General features: G+C 42.0%; 1 protein-coding gene across 7 annotated transcripts in view; it reads right to left on the bottom strand.

The window, feature by feature from the left end:
* The window catches only part of SULF1 (sulfatase 1), a 178,207-nt gene that overhangs the window by 31,099 nt on the left and 122,465 nt on the right, over positions 1–24,643 (bottom strand). For all 7 annotated transcript variants that reach the window (XM_058699775.1, XM_058699774.1, XM_058699773.1 and 4 more), the window contains 5 exons: positions 15,497–15,647; positions 14,410–14,585; positions 12,576–12,704; positions 12,249–12,305; positions 11,399–11,528 (listed from right to left, as the gene is read on the bottom strand). In XM_058699775.1, coding sequence (XP_058555758.1) covers positions 11,399–11,528; positions 12,249–12,305; positions 12,576–12,704; positions 14,410–14,585; positions 15,497–15,647 — 643 coding nt within the window. The remainder of the gene's footprint in view (positions 1–11,398; positions 11,529–12,248; positions 12,306–12,575; positions 12,705–14,409; positions 14,586–15,496; positions 15,648–24,643) is intronic.

Here is a 24,643-nt window from a genome sequence, read left to right as displayed (position 1 = left end):
CAGTTGTGACAACACGCCGTCATGCAGTGTTATCAAACTTTTGTCTTTTTTTTCCCCTTCCATCTATGAGTATCCCCTGTGTACAATTATTGACACTTTTCTCTAAATGGACACATTTCTAAGCAGTGGCCAAAGCAACAGCCCCTGTAAAATTATGTATTTGGTGTGCCAGTTACATATTTCAAATATATATTAAAATAAATTAAAAATTATTAAATAAAAGATGCTCTTTCCTGAGCCACATAAAATGATCTCACCATACCCTCCTTGTGTACCTGTAACCATACTTTGGATTGCATTTTAATTTCAAGGTGATCTGATGCAAGGTAAAATTTAGTCAAGGGTCCCAGATGGCTTGGCCAGCAGACAAAGGACACTCGTGTACAAAATGGAGTGTGACCCACTGAGATACCACCTCACACCGGTCAGAGTCGCTAAAATGAACAAATTAGGAAACAACAGGTGTTGGCGAGGATGTGGAGAAACGGGAACCCTCTTGCACTGTTGGTGGGGATGCAAACCGGGGCAGCCGCTCTGGAAAACAGTGTGGAGGTTCCTCAAAAAATTAAGAATAGATCTACCCTATGACCCAGCAATAGCACTGCTAGGAATTGACCCAAGGGATACAGGAGTACTGATGCATAGGGGCACTTGTACCCCAATGTTTATAGCAGCACTCTCAACAATAGCCAAATGATGGAAAGAGCCTAAGTGTCCCTCAACTGATGAATGGATAAAGAAGATGTGGTTTATATATACAATGGAGTACTACTTGGCAATGAGAAAGAATGAGATCCTGTCATTTGCAGCAACATGGATGGAACTGGAGGGTATTATTAAGTGGAATAAGTCAGTCAGAGAAGGACAGATATCGTATGTTTTCAGTCATATGTGGATCTTGAGAAACTTAACAGAAGACCATGGGGGAGGAGAAGGTGAAAAAATAGTTACAAAGAGAGAGGGAGGGAGGCAAACCATAGGAGACTCTTAAATACAGAGAAGAAACTGAGGGGGTCGGGGGGGGTGGGGGAGAGGGGAAAGCAGGTGATGGACATTGAGGAGGGCACTTGTTGGGATGAGCACTGGGTGTTGTATGTAAGTGATGAACCACAGGAATCTACTCCAAAAACCAAGAGCACACTTTACACCCTGTATGTTAGCCAATTTAACAAGAAATTACATTACAAACAGAAAACAAAACAAACAAAAACCCTACCCCCAAAACCAAATGGAGCGTGACCATTCACAATGGACCAAGGTACAGAGTCATGCTTTGTTTTTTCTTAATGGAGCCATGTGCCCTCAATAAGCGTTGAATTATCGGTGCTGCCTTTGCACTTCTACCCGATAGTCCCCAAATCCCGGGGCCATAGGGCTTGTTCTGTGATTTTGCTTTAGCCTCCATACACTCTTGGTGCTACAGAATTCGGTGATTTTAAGCCACGTCAGGTTACAGTCTTCTTTTGTGGCTTGACCAGCATATCCTGAATGTCCATCATCTCCATCCAGAGAAGCAGGCTCAAGGGACAGGGCAACTCTATTTACAAAGCCATGAAAAGGTGACACAAACAAGCACAGTCAAGGACTAAGTTAGAGATAATTTAACTGAAGAAAAAAAGTGAAGTCAACTTGATCAGGCACACAGGACTTATGTCAGGTCAGTGGTTCTCACACATGGCTGGGCTTTGGGAGTTTCAAAAGCTCCCCTGGTGATTCTAATGTGCAGTTGGGGTTAAGAACAACCGCTTTCAATTTGCAACTGGTTCTTGGACCTCTTTGCAGCTGGAATCCCTGGCAGGGGCAAAAGAGGTCTAAGTAGCTCGGATGGAGGAGCCTTGGGAAGGATATATGCATTTGGGGGCGTGGATATGCAAAGGAAGCTGTGTCTAGAAATGCACTGATGCAATCAGGTCAGAAAACGACTCTAGTTGAACAGAGGTACACTTCCAGCTTGTCTACACTGGCAGGACTATGCGTTCTCTGTAAGAGTAACCAGTTTTCCTTACTTTCTCTCCATAGGTAGTTGACAAGTGATAGAATTTAGTCTTTGCAAATGCTTAGTGGAAAGCTGTGTGTGCCTGTTCTGCCATTCAAGGTGGAGACCAGTGATTTTCAAGCCTGGGTGTGTGGCACTTCCAGACACATCCAGTGAGCTTGAGGAGGTGTCGTGAAGTTCTTGAAAAAAGTTCTCAGAAACAGATATACAATTCCCTTAAGGAATAACGATATGCCCTGTGGAATTTTTGCTGGTGAGAAGTGTCAGCAAAATCAATGATAACCTTTTATAGCTCCAGAAAGTTTGGTGATCAGTGATACTAGAGTGTCAGTCTAGATCTGTATTTGTCCTAAATGCAAGTGGTTTAAGACTTATCCATCTATCTGGGTAACCTCTAACTCAAGCATTCAAAAACTAAGAGTTTACTGCTTAATTCCAAGGGTAGCAAAAGAAGAGGCCAGTGTTCTACAGCCTAGTAGAAGCTTAAGAAATACTCTGTTTTCTCCCAGACAGGAAAACATGGTTGTCTTTATTCTTGTCTGGTCTTGTGTCTTTTGTGGTTCGAATTTATACCAATTTTGGTACACATACTAATTTTTAAAACACGTAACTGCAGTGAAAACCTTCCTTAGTTTTGTAACCATAACGCACTAAAAAAAAAAAAAATTCTGCCTTTTTCTTGGCCCTGAAGAGCTGAGTGTACAGAACAGAAAGTGTAGGCAGAATTTTTAGTGATTTGGTCTATTTGGAATCTAACCGGCATTTTCCCATTAGCCAAATTCCTTGCTAATGTCCCATGGATCAGAGAGGTGAAGGGAAGGGGTGTTTCTTTCCTGAGAGATGAATTTAACCAAACCTGAGGTCTGGTACCATCCTGGGCACTGGTGACATATCACACAAATCAAATATGCACACATATATGTATGCATATATGCGTATATGTATGTATGTATGCATATATGCATATATGTATGTATGCATATATGTGTATATGTTTGTATGTATGCTTCTGTACACACATGCAGACACGTACCCACATATACTAAAGGTATACATCCACCTACACACATTCTTGTATAAAACAAGGGCCACAGTGAAAAATGCCAATGCTTTTCTATACCATGAACCCTTTGAACAAGCCATAGACCCTATCAGATGGAGTAATTAGCTAGAGGCTTTCAAACTCTTCTTAGTGGCAAGCCTACTAGCAATTTTTTTTTTAATTTTTTTTTTCAACGTTTTTTATTTATTTTTGGGACAGAGAGAGACAGAGCATGAACGGGGGAGGGGCAGAGAGAGAGGGAGACACAGAATCGGAAACAGGCTCCAGGCTCCAAGCCATCAGCCCAGAGCCTGACGCGGGGCTCGAACTCACGGACCGCGAGATCGTGACCTGGCTGAAGTCGGACGCTTAACCGACTGCGCCACCCAGGCGCCCCAACCTACTAGCAATTTTAATGAAATGTAATTACCACATATTTGCCACAGTCATTTTAGTGTTCGATATCATGATAATTTTTACAGCTGAGCAATAAATCCTTGAATAACCGCCACCACCGTGGTCATCATTGAGAGTTTATAGAGGGAGGCGAGGGAAGAGAACTTTCAGAGAATTGCTCTGAAACTCACACCACCAGTCACTTAAGCGCTTGAAACAATGAGGAGACGGTTTTGCAGTGCAGAAGAGCTTCCGGAATCAGAAGGAAGCACGAACTCAGGGAGGCATCTGCTAACGGGACACAGAGTCAGCCTCAGAAACGAGCTTTGTGAAAGACCCGCCCGTGCAGACATACAGACATCAAACTGTCTCCCTTTTGTCTACTCTCTTGAAGTTTATCAGTAAATCAGTTAACTGCCAAAGCCGATGGTCTCCACCTTCCCTGACCACTCACCCCTTCTGTAAATTCCTTTGCCACTTTGTCAGACCTCGTTTCAACATTTCTCTTGCCTCTCTGGCTCCATCTGTGCCAATCATTTAACATACATTCATCGCACAACTATTTCTGCAGACGTTCTGCTGATGAGGGGCTAGATAAAACCATGTAAATAATTTTGTAGGTTATTCTGATTTCATTTTACCCTTTCCAGCCACACTGGAATTTGGAATTAAAGGCAGGGACCATGTCTCATACTCCTGAGTTACTTCCTGAAGTTAGCTCAGCATCAAATCACTTTGTTTAGTAATTATGTCTTAGTATATTTTGATTGATTATATATACTTATATATAAATAACACATAATGAAGAGAAGACTGGCTATTTGGTGTAAGGATTCAGGTGTGGGGCAGCTAGTTTGGTGGAATCAAATCTAATGAGAAATATGCTAAAATGCCATTCAAACAATTCCCTTCAACACTGTCTTTGTCACCATCATTGTCATCATTAGGGAACTCTTACTTGCTGCCAGGTACTTGTCTAGAACACTTTATATATAAATTATCCACTTAATCGTTATGACAACCTAAAGCGCTACCATAGTTCGTTCACTGGACTAGGATTCTGTAGTAGTGAAGATCACCTATATTCCACCTGGGACTTGGGAATGGCATTTTGTACCCATATTGATGTGACACAGTGGCAAAAGTCTGGACTTTCAGGCCAGAAAAGTCTGGATTTGAACATCAGCGTTATCACATTGCTTATGTGTCCTTGAGCAAGTCAGCTACGCACTGTAAGCTCCATGAGCATTAGAACTCACTCACGCACAAGAACTCAGTACATGGTAGGCACTCAACAAAGGCAGTTGGTGTTGTTGTTATTATTATTATTAGTTCCCAACCCACCCCCGCCCCCGCCATGTAAGTTTATTACCTAAAGAATTTGGTCTTAGGCAAACTGAATGGAAGGTAGACATTTTCAATGGAGATAAGTATTGGGTTAGGGATGGGGAGACCTCGATTTTAATTTTCTTTCGCTGCTAACTCTATGGCCATGAGCAAATTACAGAATCTCTTTGTTCTTCCAGATTCCACATCTGGCAAAATAATACTTGCTCCTCCTGGCCTCAAGGATATGTCATGAGAATAAATTGTTTCTGGAGTTCTCAAAAAATGATGCACCATATAAATCCAGAGCAATACTATTATAATTGACCTTTAACAATGGTTAGCCAATCCTTGGGCAAGTTCATGTTTCCTGCTTGTAAATTATATATAATACAGTAATTATTATTTAGTGGGGAGACTGTGGCTTTGAATCACACAGATCTTGGTTTGAACTCAGACTTGTCACACTTCCAGCTGGGTGACTTTGGTCAAGTTACTTTCCCATCTGAGCTTTCGTCTCCTTATATTTAAAATGAGCCTGAGATCTCTACTATAGTATAATTTTCAGGTATAAAATGTTTTGTGTAAATGCCTAGCATAATATGAGATGAAGACAGAACTCTGCTTACTTCCTTTTCCTGATGTAACTACTAGATAATCATGATACTTTCTACATTTCCAATGGCATATATTTCTCAGACTGGTCAAGAATGTTCTATACTCTTATTTATGCCCATTTATGCCCATTTTCATGAATAAGAAATAAAAATTTTGGCTACAACTTTTTCGAAGGTACACTGCAATGAAAACTTCACACACATACACACGCACACAAACACACACACACACACGGATTAGTTCCCCATTATTTTATGCCTTATTATGTGGATTTGGTCATAACGCAGGTCAAATCGTGTTCTCTGAAATGTAACAACCATACAGTAATTTTCAGATAACCTGATTATCCTTTAGGCCAGTACCAACATCATGAAAAACAGTTACCTGCATGTGGACGTGTGTTTAGAATTTTTGTCTCAACACCGGGAATATAAAAACACCATATAAACATCCTTGATGAAGTTATCACTTAGCTGAAGCCACTGTCCAATTTTCTCACAAATATGAACTAGAGCTACTCGTGCTGAGGAGTTTCCTCCTCTTTTCTTTGAGACGGGCTGAGAGGGGATGAAGGAGGGAAAGTGGAAAGGAAAGAGAGGCAGAAGAAGTTTCCTCCTTTAGATTCTAATCTGGATGATCGTATGCTGAAGTCCGTAATGATATGTTGGAGGAAATATTGTTCTTGCAGTTTGGGGAAAGTAAAGTTGGTAAACTGACCTTGGCCAACAAGTGATAGCCAGTATTTATTGAGTGCTTATTATGTGCCAGGTACTGGTTCGAATGCTTACTACACTTAACTCATATAATCTTTATAGTAACCTCCCCATATAATCTTTATCAGTATTATGTCCATTTTCGAGATGAAGAAACTAAGGCAGAGTTAGGTTAAGTGACAAAACAAGCATGGAGTCAGGATGCAATCCCAGTTGAGTAGGACCCTAGCGAAAGAAGAATGGTTTGGGCAGAACGTGAGGCTTCCGGTGAGGCTCAATTGAGGAAATGGCATTGGGGAAGGCAGCCGAGAATGTTATGTTTAAGAGACGAGGAGGAGGGGCTCCTGACCAGAGTGAGGCCGCGTTAGGGAGCAGTGGGGAACAAGAGCATACATTAAATTGGGTGTGGACACAGTAGGTAGGTTATAAGTAAAATGTCCTTATGTTTGTCTTTTTCTGACTTGTTTGGAACATCATTAAATATGGTTTGACATTTAAGCCTGTGGTTTGTATTTTGAAAACTGCACCAAAGCCAAACCATTTAGACACACAATTCGGACACGTCCTTCAGTGCAGGTTGAAGAGGGGAGGTGGCCAGGTTTAGAGGCTGGGCCATCCATAACGAGCCCTGAGCACACAAATGTTCAGCCAGAGGGTGGCACTGGGGCTTGGTCCTTCTGGCCTGTCCCTCCGGAATTAGGAGCTCCAGGGGGAGGTGTCTATGAGCTGAGATTTTAACCAGGGCTCAGTGAGTTTCTGGAAACAGGCTGTCAGTTGCTGGCAAAAGAACCAGATCTTACTGGTAAATGCCTTTTATTCCTGCTCTGCAGCTGGTCACAGAGGGTCGAGGGCTCTACGGCCAGAGGGATAATTTTGGGGATGAGAACACAGATCCTGGAGTTAAACCAGTACATTCAACCAGCGACAGTCTGATTTCTCAAACAGTATCAGCTTGCTTGATCTGGGGTTCTTTCATAATTTTAAACAAATCTTTGATTTCATACTGATACAATAGTAGAGAGGTAAACAAAATTGCAAAGTCGCTGGAGTTTAACAACTCACAAAGGATATGAAATGTGCTTTATCAAAAAAAAAAAAAAAAAGAAAAGAAACCTGTTTTTTTCCAAATGACAGAATCTATGATGTGCAGTTCAAAATTGAATGCCCAGGGATTTTCTCTTTTATGTAACTCCTATTTAAGGAGTCAATCACTGTACCTAGAAGAAGCAAAAACCAGTAACGCTTACCTGACGTGAGTGATTCTCAACCCTGGCTATTCATAGGAATCACCCAGGCACTTGAAAAAAAAATCACTGATGTCTGGGTCTCATCCCCAGAAGGTCTGTTTTACTTCGTCTGGAGTGAAGCTTGAACATTAGCTTTTGTAAAGCTGCCTAAGTGATTCTAGTGTGCAGTCCTGCTTGGGAACCACTTCCCTAGATGCTGTGAGTGGGTCCCAAACCCGCGACTTCAGCCAGGCAAGTGCCACATACAATTTCAAGAGAATATCTACTCTGTTACATTTTTGTAGAGGCACCATGCTCTGGGGAAGAAAGGATTGAACGTGAAGTACAGAGTCGCAGGTCTGACTTTGGGTTTGTAGCTGAAGTTTTCCGGACCTAAATTTCCTTATGAGGAAAAGGATCTCATTCAACTGGAAGATTTCTAAGACTCTTTCCAACTTTCACATTCTCGGATTCTAGACCTCTGGTTCTTAACTTTGTTAACAAATACTGATGCCTTGGCGTCACCTCTAGACATGTTAATCTGATTGGTCTAGGGGGAGGCTATAAGTCGGTATTTTCAAAAGCTGCCCAGGTGATTCTAGGGTGCAGGTAGAATTGAGCATCACTGATGTGTGGTCTTTGTTGAGCCAAAGTCTTTTCAGATAGAAGTTGAGATTTGCATGTGTGTGTGTGTGTGTGTGTGTGTGTGTGTGTGCAGTGTATCATACGTAAATCTGTACATAATGTGCTTGGGGGTGTAATGCTAGCTGAGAGGGTGGTGGGGATTCATACTCAGTCTCATATTAATTCAGGAACACAGAAGAAATGCAAACACATATGTCCACACTGCCTTAATTAGTCCCTGCTGGTTGCTCTGTTCACAAAGTGAAGAAGTATTGCCAAATGTCTGGGATTCCAGCCCATTTTAATTCTCTGTTGGCTTCATAGGAATGAAAACAGCAGGTAAGATGGCCTGGAACAGTAATAGCACCCAATATTCACACATTGCCTTATAGTTCATCTAGGACTTTACATATATGATATCACTGGATTCTTACCAGCCTGAGATTAATTTTCCTCACTTTAGGGATAGACAACCTGAGACTCTTAAGAATCTTGTCCCCAAACACACATCTAAAAAGTAGTGGATGCCAATATTCTAACCCAAACTTTTTGATGTCATATTTCTCTTTCTTTCATTTACCTGCTTCATGCATTCACATGACTCTGACAAACAATCCTCAGGTGACCAGGCATGGGGGTGTAGTGGGACAGGGGAAATTCGTGCTCTCTTTGTGGAGGAAAAGTGAAGAGAATGGGGCCGAGAGCATGGGTTTTTCCTTTATATCCCAAACAGAATCAAACCAAAGAGAAGACTGTGTTGTCTTTTGAATGCAGGCAGTTAACCTTGGTCAGAGAAAAAGACGCAGGGCACAGGCCAGGAGTGAAATCAATGTCAAGAGAAGAGATTCCTAGCAAGTTAGTTCTGGCCTTAACTGATGCCTTGATCCAGATCAATACAATCTCATTATTCCGGACTTTTCTTCCCTTTCTATCGTCACTGATATTGTAACTAAAAAGAAAATCTTCAAAGTAGCCAGATAGAAAAAGCAAAAGGCCAAAATATAAAGATTCTTTAGAACACAGTAGAGCAACTGGGCTTGACCCACAGATTCGAGAACTGTCTGGAAGAGGCTTGAGATTTTCCAGAAGTTCTCAGATTCTTAAGCCATTGTGTGAGCATCACCTATAGAAAGAAATCATCATCTGGGGTATAGTGTAATTCTCCCTTCTCATAATTCAGGCACTTCTGAAAGAAATTGTTGCTAACATTTTCATATATTCATGTGATATAATCTAAATTCAGACTGATGCACATAGAAATCAAGCAGCAGAGGAAAATTCCAGGGAACTAGATATTTAAGCATTTAGTGGGGGCAAAACAAGTTTAGAAAAATATGAAAAAGAAAAGTGAAGTTTTTAACATAGTTAGCATTCAGCACAAGAGTGGAGAGCTCATGCCAAAGTGCCATAATCCAGTTATACTACATTTGCCCTTTAGGACACGTGTTAAAATTTCAGGGCAAGCCATACGGTGAGGTTTGCAAAATTGTGTACTGAAAGGTAGGCAGTGTACCTTATTCTCAGTCGGCTATCATGCTTGCAGCTTAGAGGGCTAAAATAGTAACAAAAATCACCAATTTGCATGAGATATATTTAACACTGAACATTTCCAACTCCCGAATACAGGTAAATTAGTCTACTGAGGCTGGCTCCTAAAAATCATTCCAGAGCTACAAAACAATTCTGAGGTTTTAGTCATAATAATACTTAGAGCTTCCTTAAGAAGGATTTGAAGACATCAGATGAAACTATAATGAATAAGTCTAAGCTTCTCCGCTAAACACTTGAAAATAAAGACTTACTGGAGTACCCTGAAGGCCTGGTTTCATCCCTTCCTTCAACAACCTCCCCCCACCGCCCCATCTTTTTCTATTTCAGGGGAATCCCTGAGCACAAAAAGGCATGAGGAAATGTAGAATGTGTGAGGACCAAGTTGTTTATTGTGAATGTCTGTTCAATAAGCTAGATGCCATATCACATGTACAAATGTATGATGCCTTACATCTATGAGGCCATTTCAATAACGGGACTATCAATTTCATATGCCTGATATCTTGAACTGGTATTGGCTAGCTGTATGGATATCTAGAGGTCAGATAAGTTGAAAAGAAAAAAAAGACTCACCAAAGATCTGAACTTCTCTCTGCCTAGTTCATGGAACTTACCTTGGAAGGCAGCAAGCGGCCGCTGCTTTTGAATCCTACACCTCATTTGGATCCCGGCTCTGCACTCACCGGCTGCCCGTTTGTAAATGGGGACAACGATGCCTCCCTCACCGGATGAATATGAGGATTAAACTGAGCTAATACATAGAAAATTCCATATACAGTGCTTTACTTAAGACACATGAGTAATAAATATCAGTTTTCACTTTCCTTCCATTTTGTTCTAAGTTGCAATGACTTAGGCAGAAATTCAGTTCCTCTCTCATGATGACACAATACCTCTTTTAGGTAGCACTGGTGTTGATCAAGAGTGTTTAAAATAGTTTGTGTGAAGGGCGCCTGGGTGGGCTCAGGAGGTTAAGCTTCCTACTGTTGATTTCGGCTCAGGTCATGATCTCACAGTTTGTGAGATCGAGCCTTGCATCAGGCTTTGCACTGACAGCGTGGAGCCTGCTTGGGATTGTCTCTCTCCATCTCTCTCTGCGCTTCTCCAGAGCTCAACCTCTCTCTCTCTCTTGCAAAATAAATAAACATTTAAAAAAATAGCTTGTGTTCATATGTTCTCACTTTCCTTAGAAACAGGTCTGTTTAATTCATTACATGGTATTTCTTTAGTTCTTATTGATAATAGTTGGTGTTCTGGGTAGCCCTGAATTCTATAGTAATACTTCGATTAATAAAGAGGATTCATTCTAATGGAATAGTTGATGTCAGATACTTTGTGAGCAGAGGTAGAAATGATAAAAAACACAATATGTCTTCCCTTTTCATTCCCCAATCTTGGTCCTAGATTCTGTCCTCCTCTGTAGGTTGGATGACATCTGACTTCAGTACAGGATGGGAAGACCCCATCGTGTCTCTTGGCTGGTTCACTGTCCAGAGGCTCAGCATCTGCCCATGATCTTGACTAAGTAGACTTCTTGATAACCAGTTAACAGGAACCCAAGTGGTGTTGGCTTCTCCTCAAATGGAACCGAGTTTCTGAACTTTCTAGCCTGGCTAACCATTTCACATGTCTGATATGTTGAACTGGTGTTGGCTAGTCGGGTGGATATCTCGTACTCTCCGAGGGCACCGTGTTTTTTCACTGGAGGGAGCCAAGCTGTGATGAGGAGGCCCAGCTTAGACCAGTTAGATAATCCCAGTCACAGGAGAGCTGTCACAGTGAGCACGGCATGAGCGTAATGAAAAGCTCATTTATCCATAAATGTACATTGTTTCATACGTTGCAAACTTTAAATTAGAAATAAAGACAGATGTGACTTGTGGTGAAGACAAGCTGTGTCACTCACCTGCCCAGGCTGTTCACAGGCTGTCTGGTACCTGGCCTGCTGGCACAATTCCTTGACCCTCTCATATTTGGGCAAGTGATTTGACTGTTGGATATTCTTGCTGGATTCTTCTTTCTTACGTAGAAATTTCCTTTGACAGAAAAGAAAAAGTTTCTAATGTGAGAAACGATCTGCATTATCTTCCTAGCATCATGTGGCTTTTTTACTTTTCTCCCCTGTGACACGACTACACATTCTTCAAATGGCATGACATAGATGTTAGAATCTGGCTCATGGGAGTTCGGCATTTGCCGAGTCCTTTGTGAAGATTATAGGCTGGGCACTAATGAAGAACATTCTCTCCCCAAAGCGTTAATTTCAAAACTCTGGGCATAAATGTTTAGCTGTACAGTTATATAAATGCTTTTCTCTCAATGTAGGTATGGAAAAAAACAAGACAATGGGATCATGAATCAAAAGGGGAATCCCAGAAGAGACTCTGGAAATTAAAGTCTCATATATTTAAAGCCAGGAAAGGCACCTAAGGAAAGGAAAGAGAAAGGTGAGGGCCAGGCGGACTTGGGAAGGAGGGCTGAGAAAGTCAATCGACTGGTCTGATTAGGAGCCAAGGCTGAGAAATGCAACCATAAGTGCTTTGGTCCCATCTTGTGAGAATTTATGTTTTACAGTCTGATGCAACAATCATGATGGTGCTGGCCAGTGGAGAATGAGTAGCAAACCATTCAATCTTGTGACTGGGCTTACGAAATCTGCATGCTTAGTAAACCGGAATAAGGGCGAAAAAATACCCAGCAGGGAGAGCTGCCCACTAGGACTGGTTCCCAGAAGCACCCCAGGAACCAATAATTACCCTCTTTCCACGAGGAATGTATCACGCCAAATTCTGGCTTTCTTGTTTGTTCGAAACCTGAAAGCAAAATAATAATATTTACTGTTGGCATCTGGACGTTTTTCCAAACGATTCTGCACTAACAGTTTATTTAAAGAAACACCTCTCACTTCCCACAGACCACGACTGCATCTCTATCAATATGCTATTCACAAACAGCAGGGAAATTCTCAGCTCGGGGCGGTTCTCCTGGGCAAAGCCTTATTTTGCCTCCACTTCTTACAGCTGCTGGCTGGCTCTAGGCGCCCATGAGCTTGGGGCTGGCTGATGGAAAGCAAATTGACGCACCTGTTACCTGGCTTTTCCGGGTCCAGAAGTTTGAGGACGGACTTGCCATCCACATCGGGAGGTGTGTCGAGCCCAGCGATGTCCAGGATCGTAGGGGCCAGGTCGATGTTGAGAACGATCTGTGGGACTCTGCAAAGGGACAGATGGTTACGCCCCGTACCTGACACCCGTGGCAGTGGCACTTAGGGCCACTTTCTCCACACCGAGATGCACTGGTTTTTGGTCTTCTCTCCCTCTAGCGTGGTCTTTCACGCATAAAACCTTTTAACTTGGTTCGGACAATTCCCAAAGTTTCGAATGAGCTGAAGAGACATAATAACATTCTTCAAAGAAAGCCTTCCGCTGTCATCATCTTCTCCCTTCTCCCAGGATGTAGTGCAATGTGGCGGCAGAAGAGGCACGCAGGTGAGATTCAGGATATCTGGTTTCTGGGCCCCAATGCCGCTGCAGAATCAGGAACTCTGCGAGAGGCACTTAATTCTATCTGCCAAGTTTCCTCCTTGTTAGATCAGGAGTCCGGGCTAGATGCTCCTTAAGGCCATTCCAGATTTCAAATTCTACTTGCATTCTTTTCTTTTATTCTTTCCATAAGTGTTTCAAGTACATTATCTTATTTTACACAGAACATTCTGATGTGACCAGCAGGACGTGTAAAACCCATTTTAAGATGGGAAAATAGAGATGTAGAGGGGTGCAGAAATAGAACTGCACACCTCGAAGATGTTTTTCTTCTAAATGAAAACCATGTTTCTTAAAATGTTATATTCTTTAAAAATTTTTCTTTATTAAAAATTGAAAAAAAAATGCTAAAAGTCAGGGTACCTGGGTGGCTTAGTTGGTTAAGTGACTGACTTTTGATTTCGACTCAGGTCATGATCTCACAGTTGGTTTAAAAAAATTTTTTTTTCAAAATTTATTTATTTTTGAGAGACAGAGACAGAGTATGAGCAGGGGAGGGGCAGAGAGAGAGGGAGACAGAATTTGAAGCAGGCTCCAGGCTCCGAGCTGTCAGCACACAGCCCGACACAGGGCTTGAACTCATGAACAATAAGATCATGACCTGAGCCAAAGTTGGATGCTTAACCGACGGAGACACCCAGAGGACCGCCCCCCAACCCCTATTTGAGTTTACTTATTTATTTTGAGAGAGACAAGACAGCGTGAATGGGGCGGGACAGAGAGAGGGAGGGACAGAGAGAATCCGAAGCAGGCTCTGTGCTGTCAGCACAGAGCCTGGCTCGGGGCTCGAGCCCACGAAACTGTGAAATCATGACCTGAGCTGAAACCAAGAACCAGACGCTTAACTGACTAGCCACCCAGGCACCCCAATCACACAGTTTTGTAAGATCAAGCCCTGACTCAGGCTCTGTGCTGAGAGCATGGAGCCTGCTTGGGATTCTCTCTCTCCCTCTCTCTCTGCCCCTCCCCGCACTCACATTCTCTCTGTTTCTCTCAAAATAAATAAATAAACTTAAAAAAAAAGGCAGGCAGTGGTTATTGTTATTATTTTTTAAAGACAGTGTATCTCTGATTCAAAGAAGGTATAGGTGGTGTCCCTAAAGACCACATTTTGTGTCTGTGTACACAGCCCATATGACATGGATTCTGGTCTACGTGACAGAAATAAACACTGGTGGTTAATTTTCCTTTTTCTTAGTTCATTTAACACGTTGTAGGGGGAAAAAGGTTTTCATTTTCTGAATTACCAACCTACACACACCCTTTTCTGTTTTGGATGAAAAGAAACCAGACACTGAGATTGGCGACCGAATTCGCTCAGATATACACGAGCCACGACAGCTCAGCTGAATGTTGCAAGCAGAGAAATACGTACATTGATCCTGGCTCTACGCTCGGACCGCGAATAAAGAAAGGCACACGGATATCAAAGTCATATGGCATGGACTTCCCCTTGACCAGTCCAAACTGCCCAATATGGTAACCGTGGTCAGCCGTGTAAATGATGTAAGTGTTCTCCAGCTCCCCCGTTTCCACAAGCATATTATACAACTGAAACACAACAGAGACGAGATGTGCAAGATGACGATAGTGTTGCCATGATTTCTCCCCAATTTTTCCCCATTAATTTTTAAAGGCAAGAGTTCTTTTAACAAGACCAAGAAACACGATCACTACCTACATTTTCAAGTTGCTTACAATTCTGGAGGGAAGAAGTCCAATGATAGAGTTGACATGTAACTTTTTGAATCTGGCACATTCTTCCCAAAGATTTTGCGCACCTGTTTTTCAAAAGAAACCCTCCACAAAACAGCCTCTACCACCTCACATCAGTTTTACGTTGAAAAATCCATTGTTGATTTTTTTCGTCACTCTTATATGGCTATCAAGGGTTAAAAACAGCCTGCTTCTGGGCCTGATCCAACTAGATCCAGCCTGTAGACAAGTTTTATTCGGCTTCTGTTAATTTTTTAAAATTCAGGAAATTTCACATAAAATGTTTGCATTTCTGGTTTCCTTAAAAAAAGTCAGAAGACCTCATGATACGGGATCTACCTTTCTACATGGCAAAAATTAGCTGGAGCTGGGTGGTTGCTTCTTGTTATAGATGGGGACACTTAAAGTTCACCATAATCCCCACCATTCCCTATTGTTTCATACGAGACCAGCTTTAGGTATTTACATTATTTGCTTAATTCTTGAGGGTATTTGTGAGTGTAGCCCTTGATTTATGGTGTTTTGATTTTTGTCTCGTCTTTGCCACTGGCTCCAAAGGCAGTGTGGCCTGGAGAGTTAACAGAAGGGGTCAAGATAAGGGAGGGTAGATAAAATCACTGAACACTTATGCATACTCTCTCTCTCTCTCAAAAACAACAATGAAACAAAAACAGAATTGGCAAGAATGGGTCCGCACAAAGGCAGCTGGACCAAAATCTATCACCGAGGCAAATTGGTATGCTTACCCTTTCCACAGAATCATCTACGGACATCAAAGTCTGAAGCCTTTTGCGATGTAGAACGTTTGTAAATTCCATGTGGATGGGCAGCATGGGCCCCGTGTACTGCATAATCCAGTGCTTATCCATATTTGGTGCATAGTTGTAACTAGGGGTTCTGAAAATATCCAGAGAGAATTCTTACTATACATATTTTTAGTCATTTGGAGAAATATTTCAAGTTAAAGGTTGTAAAACAATCATTTCGGAAAGGTCATTTACACATTGCTAAAGTATTTTTTTTCTCCCCTGTACCTTCTATGTTTATAGGAAAAGCTAAAATCTTCACCACCCCAAACAGCACACATCCTCTAAAGGCATGTGCATTCAACCTTATAAAACCAAGAGCGGTAGCTAAAAAAGTAATTAGTGTAAGTTCATTTGGATTCATCGAATAAAATGTGTAAAAACACATCAAGGTGATCATGGTATTGTAATATCTACAGATAAAGCTCAGTGATACAGAAGGGAAAGTTTTCATGGTGATATTAAGTCGTAAACTTTCATTGCTAATTGGGCTATTAGATATAGTCACAAATATGTGTAGTAATAATCATAATTTCAATGTATCTTTTCTCTTGAGTTTACTGGGCTGTTTTATTGATTACTTATATATCTAGTCTCTATGAGTTTTTCCCCTTCCTATATATAGGATACATAGGTTATATATAGATACTATTAATTGAATTGGATTTGCTGGAATTATAACCAATTCTACGCCTGCAATATACATGCTGATCAATAAAGCTATTCTTTTAATAGACAAATCAATATCGGTGCAGAGCCCAATTTTTCTTAACTACAGGGTGGTGGGTCCTATTACTTTCAAACATCTTGGTTCAAGCTTCTATTTAATTTATTGCAGACACCCAAGTAGTGTCCCACACATTCCATTGGGGACCCACAAAATGTCCCCTTCCTTTTGATATCATCTAACCCAAATCTCTTGACCATTAGATGCTGCCACCTCATATTCCCAAAGTACATATCTATACTAGAGTAATTCTCCCACTGAGAATTACTCGTGTATATTTTACCTCTGCCAGACTACAATGTACTTGAACTTTCTCCTTAGATGTTATTAAGCATGCAGAAGTTGTTTAATATTAAAAACTTAGTATTTACCATGTGTTGGGTTTTGAGTTGTTTTGTACACCTTAACTGATTCAATTATCTCTGTTGTTCTTAGAAATAGGTTTATCTGGGGCGCCTGGGTGGCTCAGTCGGTTAAGCGTCCGACTTCGGCCTCAGGGCACGATCTCACGGTTCGTGGGTTCGAGCCCTGCGTCGGGCTCTATGCTGACAGCTCAGAGCCTGGAACCTGCTTTGGTTTCTGTGTCTCCCTCGCTCTCAGCCCCTCCCCCACTCGCGCTCTGTCTCCCTCTGTCTCAAAAATAAACACGAAAAAAAAAATTAAAAAAGAAAGAAGTAGGTTTATCATTCCTATTTTACAGTTGAGAAAACTGAGGCCTAACAAAGTTAAACAATTTCCTCAGATTAACAAAGTCATCAGGTGGTAGATCCCGGACTCCATTCCAGAGCCCATTTACTCTAACAAAATGAAAGAAAAAATGAAGTGCGGGGTGCTTCCTACATCTGAGACTGCTTTTCTATGAACCCCAACTTTACAAGTAACTGGTCTCACAGAATAAGTAACCATCTATGTTGGTTGAGAAAGCTGGTAGTCACTGTCCACTGAGGGGAGGATCCTCTCAGTGAAAAATTGTGGATGATGACAAATGAAGATGACCCTCTGCCATCATTTACATTATAAAGCTAGAGAAACAGTTGCTGCAAGCCAGGTGAATTCAGGGATATTGACATGTACCCCTCTGGTTTGTTGTGATATCAATTTCCCTTGGGGGTAAACCTGGAGTTTCTGGGATACATACTTGTATACTGAGCTATATAAATGCTGCCTGTTATTATACATTTTCTTCTGCCGGTGGATTTGCAGAACTTCTCTTTCGATAGTTGAAAACATCGTTTTGGTACCACAGACCTTCTTGGCACAAAAAATTACCCTGATGATCAGTACGGATGCTGGTTAACTAGCAGAACTACGACAGCACAAATACCAATATAACACTGAACACAGAAGGCACTGTACCTAAAATTGTATAAATTGTGCTCAGTAGTTAGTGTAAGTCAACTCCTTTTTTAAAGGGACAGATTTGCAGAGTAGAAAAAGCAGGTGTGGTTCAATTTGCTCATCTGTAAATGGAGATAATAGTACCTTTCCTAAAAAGCTCTTTTGGGAAATAAATCTATCTATCTATCTATCTATCTATCTATCTATCTATCATCTATCTATCTCTATATCACTTAAAAGTGCCTAGTACAGAGGCACATGAGTTTCCTACATAAACCAATAAATAAATACATTCTATATAAGTGTCTGGGTTGAGAAAATCCTGTCGCATTAAAAACCAGACAAGCTCTTCAGGTATCGCCCGCCATTCTTTTTAAGAGAAACTTTCCATGTAAGCTTTCTTCTGCTTCCCCAATAAATGACTCATGAACCACTTGGTCCCATTTTTTTTTGGCCTGAAAGGGTTCCTCATATCTAAAAGTGAACACAGGCAGGATCAGCCTGTCGCATCTCAGGAGCTTGTGCAGTAGGAAGGAATGTAAGCCCTGTTTCTTATTCTTCACGCGGCATGTTGTGGTACAAACAGGATTAGATTGAGAGGCTGAGGAGGAGGAGAGGGGAGGCTTCTAAACCCCATAGGAAAAGGATTTTCACCCGTGGGGGTAGCTCGAGGTCAGAGAAATATAGCAAGTGGGTCATGAAAGGTCCCCTAACCATTTACTGATACGTGCCCTGAAAAAGAATACGGCTATAAAAGATTACACAGGCTTCTTTGTAATACCTAAACATCTTCCTCTTACTGCCTTTGATGTTGGTTTGCCTTAATTTTAAAATAAATCGAGTTGACTTTTTTAAAACCACAAAACCTCAACACAAATAAAAACTACAATAGGGAACCAGAACGAAGGCTCACAGCGGGCAAATTATATCTTCTACCGGTTACCTTGATGTGCTTGGCACAATTCCATCTACTTGGAGGAACGGGAAAGGTCACAGCAAATTACAAGCCTCAAATTGGACTCCCAGATTTACAGAATGACATATGTTAAATCTGGCTTATATTAAAAGGAGAGTTCAGGTCTGTTGTCAGAGCTGTCCTTCCCCACCCCCAACCGTTGCCTTTATTCCCCCCCCCCCTTAATTTGTCTCAGTGGGGAGCTGACCCCCAGCTCTGGGGATGAAATCCCAGGTGAGATCTCAGCAGGGGGCAAGGGGGGGGGTACACATTTGCCTTTTAAAGGAAGACAGACTGCCACTGCTTCCCACAGAACGGCAGCTGTTCGGGGACCTGCAGGTGTAAGTTCGGGGGTCGCTGCAATTGACAATGTTGTTGAAAAGTGATCTTTTGCCAAAGACCTGTGGTTGCCTCCTGCCGGGGTCTGCCAGATTCCTGGAAGATGCAGCCTTCTGTCCCCCAGTGATAATTAAGGCTTGCTTCCCAAAGAACTGACTCACAATTATTCAAACAGGACCTGGAGCTGTCAGCTGGAACAGAAACCACTGAAAGAAGCAGGTAACTGTTTTAGGGAAAAGCGTAAAATCACATAATCAATTGCTCCAGAATGTTTTGGGATCAGACCCAAAATCTCATCCCAGCCCTGTTACTTACTGGTGTGTGATCGTGGGCAACTTTTTTTTTTTTTTTTTTTTTCTCTAAGCCTCTGTTTCTTCATCTATGTAATGGGAATACCAGCTACAGTATTTGGTGAGGATTCGAAGAGACTTCAGTGACTCCAGAGAACAAATCCTGGGACCACATCATACCCATACTCACCGGTAGCTGGGAAAGGTCTTATACAGGTATCTAGGAAAGATCATTTAATAGCTCTTTTGGTTGTTGTGGCAACCCTGGAGGGTAGGAGGACATCTCATTCCCATTTTACAAATGAGAAAGTGAAGTGTACAGAAGTGACTCAGAAAGAATGGGCTGGGGCTGGAACTTCTTCCATGATATCCTAATGACCAGAGTCCTGCATCACAGTCCCCAAGAAGTTCCTCAAAATCCCAGTCATTAAAAGATCTGGCACATATATTTCTTTCTCTCAAAATTAAGTCCTAAGATCCTTAACGTTCATCTTGATTTAAAACATTAGCCGTTTCTGGTTCCCGTTCAAGTGGGTCCTACCAGCTGCTCTGTGTCCAAACCTGCTGACAATACAAGACAAAGTCTGACCCTCTGAAGCAAACTGGGTGTAGCAGCAAAAAGCGTAGGTAACACTAGCTGTCTGCTTTAAAAGTGAGAGGACAAATGAACAGATTGCGTTTCTGAGTTTCTGTTGCTTTCTTTTTTTTTTATTTAATATTTTTATTTAATATTTTAAATATATTTTAAAATGTTATTTATTTTTGAGAGAGAGAGAGAGAGAGAGAGAGAGAGAGAGAGCTTGAGTGGGGGAGGGGCAGAGAGAGAGAGAGGAAGACACAGAATCCCAAGCAGGCTCCAGGCTCTGAGCTGTCAGCACAGAGCCCGATGCGGGGCTTGAATTCACAAACTGTGAGATTGCGACCTGAGCTGAAGTTGGACGCTTAACCGACTGAGCCACCCAGGCACCCCAAGTTTCTGTTGCTTTCTTAAAAAAAATCCATATGCTTGATCTGGTAAGACTTCTTGTTGTCTATTCAGAGAAGGATTTTACCTGTAAGTGTGCGTTCCAGGCACAAAACATGCCTGTAGCCCTCAACAGACTATTCCTATATTTAAAATGTTAACGTTCCCCAGTAAGGCTTCTCTGCACACTGGTTTTCTGCAGTCATTATTTGTTTGGATTTATTGCTTCGCACTAGATCACAGATCCTTTAGACCACACATTTGTAAGTTCGACCTTTTCCATCAATGCTAATTCTCTTTGGGCTTTGATTTTCTTTCTTGTGTTGCTTATTGGCATAACAAGAATAAGAATTCTGAAAATCAATAATGTCACCTTTCTGTTTGATGGGTGGGTATTTGGGGAGAAGAATTCTTCCCAGAAAAGAAATAGGTTCAAGAAACACACGTGTTGTATATTAAATCCATATTCAGGGGATTACACAGAATTTAGCAGTTCATTTTTACTGCTGATGGCCTTTGCTGTCACCCAGTGAAAAGAAATACCTTTCTAGTGTTTTATATTTGAACATGTGTTTTCTTCATTTGTTATTTAGTCTTGGACAACAACAAAAACTCTAATGATCTAACTCGTAAAGGGTCTTGGTAGTAGGACCATCATTCTCTAAGAAATGAAATAGGTTTCAATTCCCAGAATAAGCCAGTTATACAGATTTAAGACACACACTCAAAGCATTAAATTGGAAATTCTATACTTAATCTCCCAAGTTGCACCGTCTCAGCTTTCACTCAAATTGAACTTATTTAATTGACTTTGTGGAGATATTCCCCACCTGAGTTCAAATGTCTTTAGGTGGGTAACATTTGAATGCATGCAGAATAATATCAAATGATCTTGATTATAGGTATATCAGGAGACTAATTTTATAAAGTCTTCTAAGGTACTGCAAACTCCGATAGAATTGTGCAAACACACATACAGGAACCATTTCTAATATTAACCGTGACTGTGAATCATACTGAGCAAGACTGGTGCAGCAGAAAGATCACCTGGGGCCAAGAGAATGGAGTTTTGGCTCCAGCTTTGTCCTTCCCTACCTCTTATGTGACCTGGGTAAAGCCATTTGACCTGGGTCTTTTATTTTTTTAAATAGAATTTGGGCCTCCAGTTTCTAATCTAAAAATTCATGGCATTAGATGATCTCTAAGTGTCCTTTAATTCATAAAACTGATTGCCTCAATATTTTTATACTATTAAAAGTGTTCTAATGTCACGTAGGTGGTAGGGTCAACACGCTTATTCATTTACTACAGAAAAATGTATCACGCAGGGAAGGCGGCAGGAGCCATGTGCCCAGGCCCAGGAGGGAGAGGTGCAAAGTGTGACCGCCTTCAGGAAAGAGCTGTCTTGCATCACCCCATGGCACCATTGTCTTGTGTGAATGCTGCCCCCTGGGGGTGTGCAATTTGCCTTCAAGGGTCTGGTAAATAGCCAGTGCAATGGGATATGTACTCAATGATGGAGAGAAGAACAAAGTGGGGACATAGGAAAGGAGAAATTGGTTCTGCCCAAATTAAAGATTTTATGGAGAATTTAAAATTCCTTCATCTCCGGGGCACCTGGGTCGCTCAGTCGCTTAGGCATCTGACTCTTGATTTCAGCTCAGGTCATGATCTCGTGCTTCGTGGGATCGAGCCCTGCATGGGACTCTGCGCTGAGAACCTGGAGCCTGCTTCGGGTCCTCTGTCCCCTTCTCTTTGCCCCTCCCTTGCTCGCACTCTCTCTCTCTCTCTCAAGATAAATAAGTAAACGTTAAAAAAATAAAAATAAACAAAATTCTCTCCTTTCCAAAAGCACTTTCTTTCTCTTTTATGGATTTGTGGAAGAAGTGAAGTAAGAATGTGCAAACTCTTTTAAGTAAAAACCCTTTTTTCCAACTTCAGATAATAAAGGTGTTTCAGAAACTTTGTTCTGAGGCTTACACAGAGGTAGTTAGTTGTCCCTTTAACATACTATGTCATCCCCAAACCACAGTTTCAGAATGATCCTTGCAAGTTAGTGCACCTGGATTGTTCTACCAAGATTTTAGATTTCTCTTGAATTCGTGTGTGTGTGTGTGTGTGCACGTGTGTGTGTTCACACACACACGTGCGCAATTACACACGTTTCCGGGGAGGGGGAGAGAGAACTGTTGACCTAGAACAAAAAAAAATTGAAGTCGATAGGGACAGGGTTGGTAGGAAGGTGACGAAGGAGTCTCTTGGCTTCCCACAGACTCATCAGGTAGGTAAATGGAATCTCCTTTCCTGTCACTGATTCATGTTATCACATCACGGAGGCCAGGAGAGAAAAGCTATGTCAAAGCGAGAGTGAATTAGTATGAGGCTACTGGGGAGATGATTTACTGAAAAGCACAGAAGGGTCTTCCCTATAGTGAAGGGCTTTAGGATAAGGATTATCATGTGTGATGTTTTGATGGAGGCTCCCTCAGATATCACTGAGGCTGTGAACAGCCGAGCTGCTTCTGATTAAACACTGCCCCATGTCACGCGTGGTCGATATCTGTCCACATTCTTAGTCAGTGGGCATAGTCTCTAGCCTCAGTGCGTAAAGCCAATAAGCCAGTATTGGCCTGGCTTCCTTCCTTTGTTGGGAATGGAAAACACCGTGGAAACACAATGCATTCACTCCGGTCTGCGAGGGTCAGATAACTACAACGCTGGGCCACGTAAAAGGCATCTGGATGATGCGTGACCACCAAGGAAGGTGACCTAAAGGAGCGTGTTCGTGTTACCTGCTTCTCTCAAAAAGGGAGCGTCTACAGCTTCTCAGTGTTTTCAGGGCCTTGCCAAACATTTCTGCAAAGTACTTAACTGCTTACATCCCTTTGCTTGAATGTGTGGCTCATGTTTTTGCTAAGGAAACCGGCCATTCAGGAGCCCCATGCACCACAGTTAGCAGCCTGTCTTCATTTGTCTCACTCTTCGTGTCTACAGACTGAACCGTGAACGCGGGCAGTAGCTCAGGGACAAGAGCCACACACCGACTCACCCCAGCCCCTTCCTCGAGTGAGCATCAGTTAGGGGAAACCTTTACCACTAAGATGCCAGGGTCTTGAGGCTCCTAAGACCCACAGGAGACACAACAGATCTCTCCATCCTAGGTGCACCGAAGCTCAAGGCTTAGCAGCAAAGAGAAGCTGAATCACTTAATCAACCACATGGATTTTCATTTTCTATGGTGAAGGGTGTTCTCCTAACTGGCCCTTGCTCCTTGAGCACACTTTGCACCTGGAAAAGATAACATGGCCCAGATTGGTGCTTAGCCTGTCTGTGTTTTTGGAATGGCCAGGTGTGAGAGGCTCATCACAGTGTGAGGCTTAGCCTGTCAGGAGATTTGTCACATCACAACGGACATGTATCAACTTGTCAATTCTTCAGTTGCTTCCCCTAAACACGGGTTGAGCCTAATGAAATTGAGATTTTTGTAGGTCAAGAAAGATGGAATCAAGAAAGAGTGGCTTTATGTGGTTCATCTTGATAGAAAGGAACACTAAGAATTAGCATCTCTGAAGTGGCATCTGTGTCCCGGGCCCTCTGTGGGGACTTTAGCTACGCTTCCTCTCTTAATTTTTGTTCGTGACATCATGTCAACATGCTAGTATTATCCTCATTTTACAGATGAGACAATGGAGGTGCCTAGAGGTTAAAAAAATTGCTTAGGGAGGACCTATGAAAAAGGAACCCAGGCTTGTTTGTCTCAAAGGCCTAAATATTTTTCACTCTGTCATGTGTAGATTTTGCTTTATAGAATCACAAGTAAGGCACACTCGTGGTCCATTTGAACAAAAAGAAATAACTGAAACAATTTACATGTGAAAACGACCAAGTTACTACCCTCCCAAGTGACCTCCAGTGACTCTCTGCTTATGCTTACATACAAATCCATTCAAGCCCTCAAAATTCTGCTAGTTTCCCTTTCTAGCTGTAACCCTTATTGCTTTCCTTGCACTCCATTCTCTTAGGTCACATCTTAGGTCGCCTTACTTCACATGGCGACCACCTGTCCATGCCACATTGTCTTCCTGAGGTCATCTACCCAAACTACAGGATCAGCTGCAGAAATTTTGCCCATTCTTTGAGGCCCATTCTGAATGTCTGCTTCTCCATGACTTTTCCTTGTTCCCCTAAAAGATGTGAATGGGTCTTCCCCCAAACTTCCGTAGCTCCTTGGATGCCTTCCCTAGTACTCACCACTTCTGTTCCTACCGGTGATATGGCTGTTTGGACACTTGCCCATCCCCTGCCTAGAGCAGGGGTTGGGGACAAACTTATTCTATAAAGGATCAGAGAGCAAATATTTTGGGCATCACAGGCCATCGCGTATCTGCCACAACTACTCTGCTGTTGAATTGCGAAAGCAGCCACAGATAACACATCAATCAATGGGCATGGCTGTATTCCAATAAAATTTTAT

The sequence above is a fragment of the Neofelis nebulosa genome, chromosome 14 (genome assembly GCF_028018385.1).
Source record: "Neofelis nebulosa isolate mNeoNeb1 chromosome 14, mNeoNeb1.pri, whole genome shotgun sequence".
Taxonomy (NCBI): Eukaryota; Metazoa; Chordata; class Mammalia; order Carnivora; family Felidae; genus Neofelis; species Neofelis nebulosa.
Note: the sequence above shows the minus strand (reverse complement) of the source record. Positions and strands in the feature narration are given on the sequence as shown.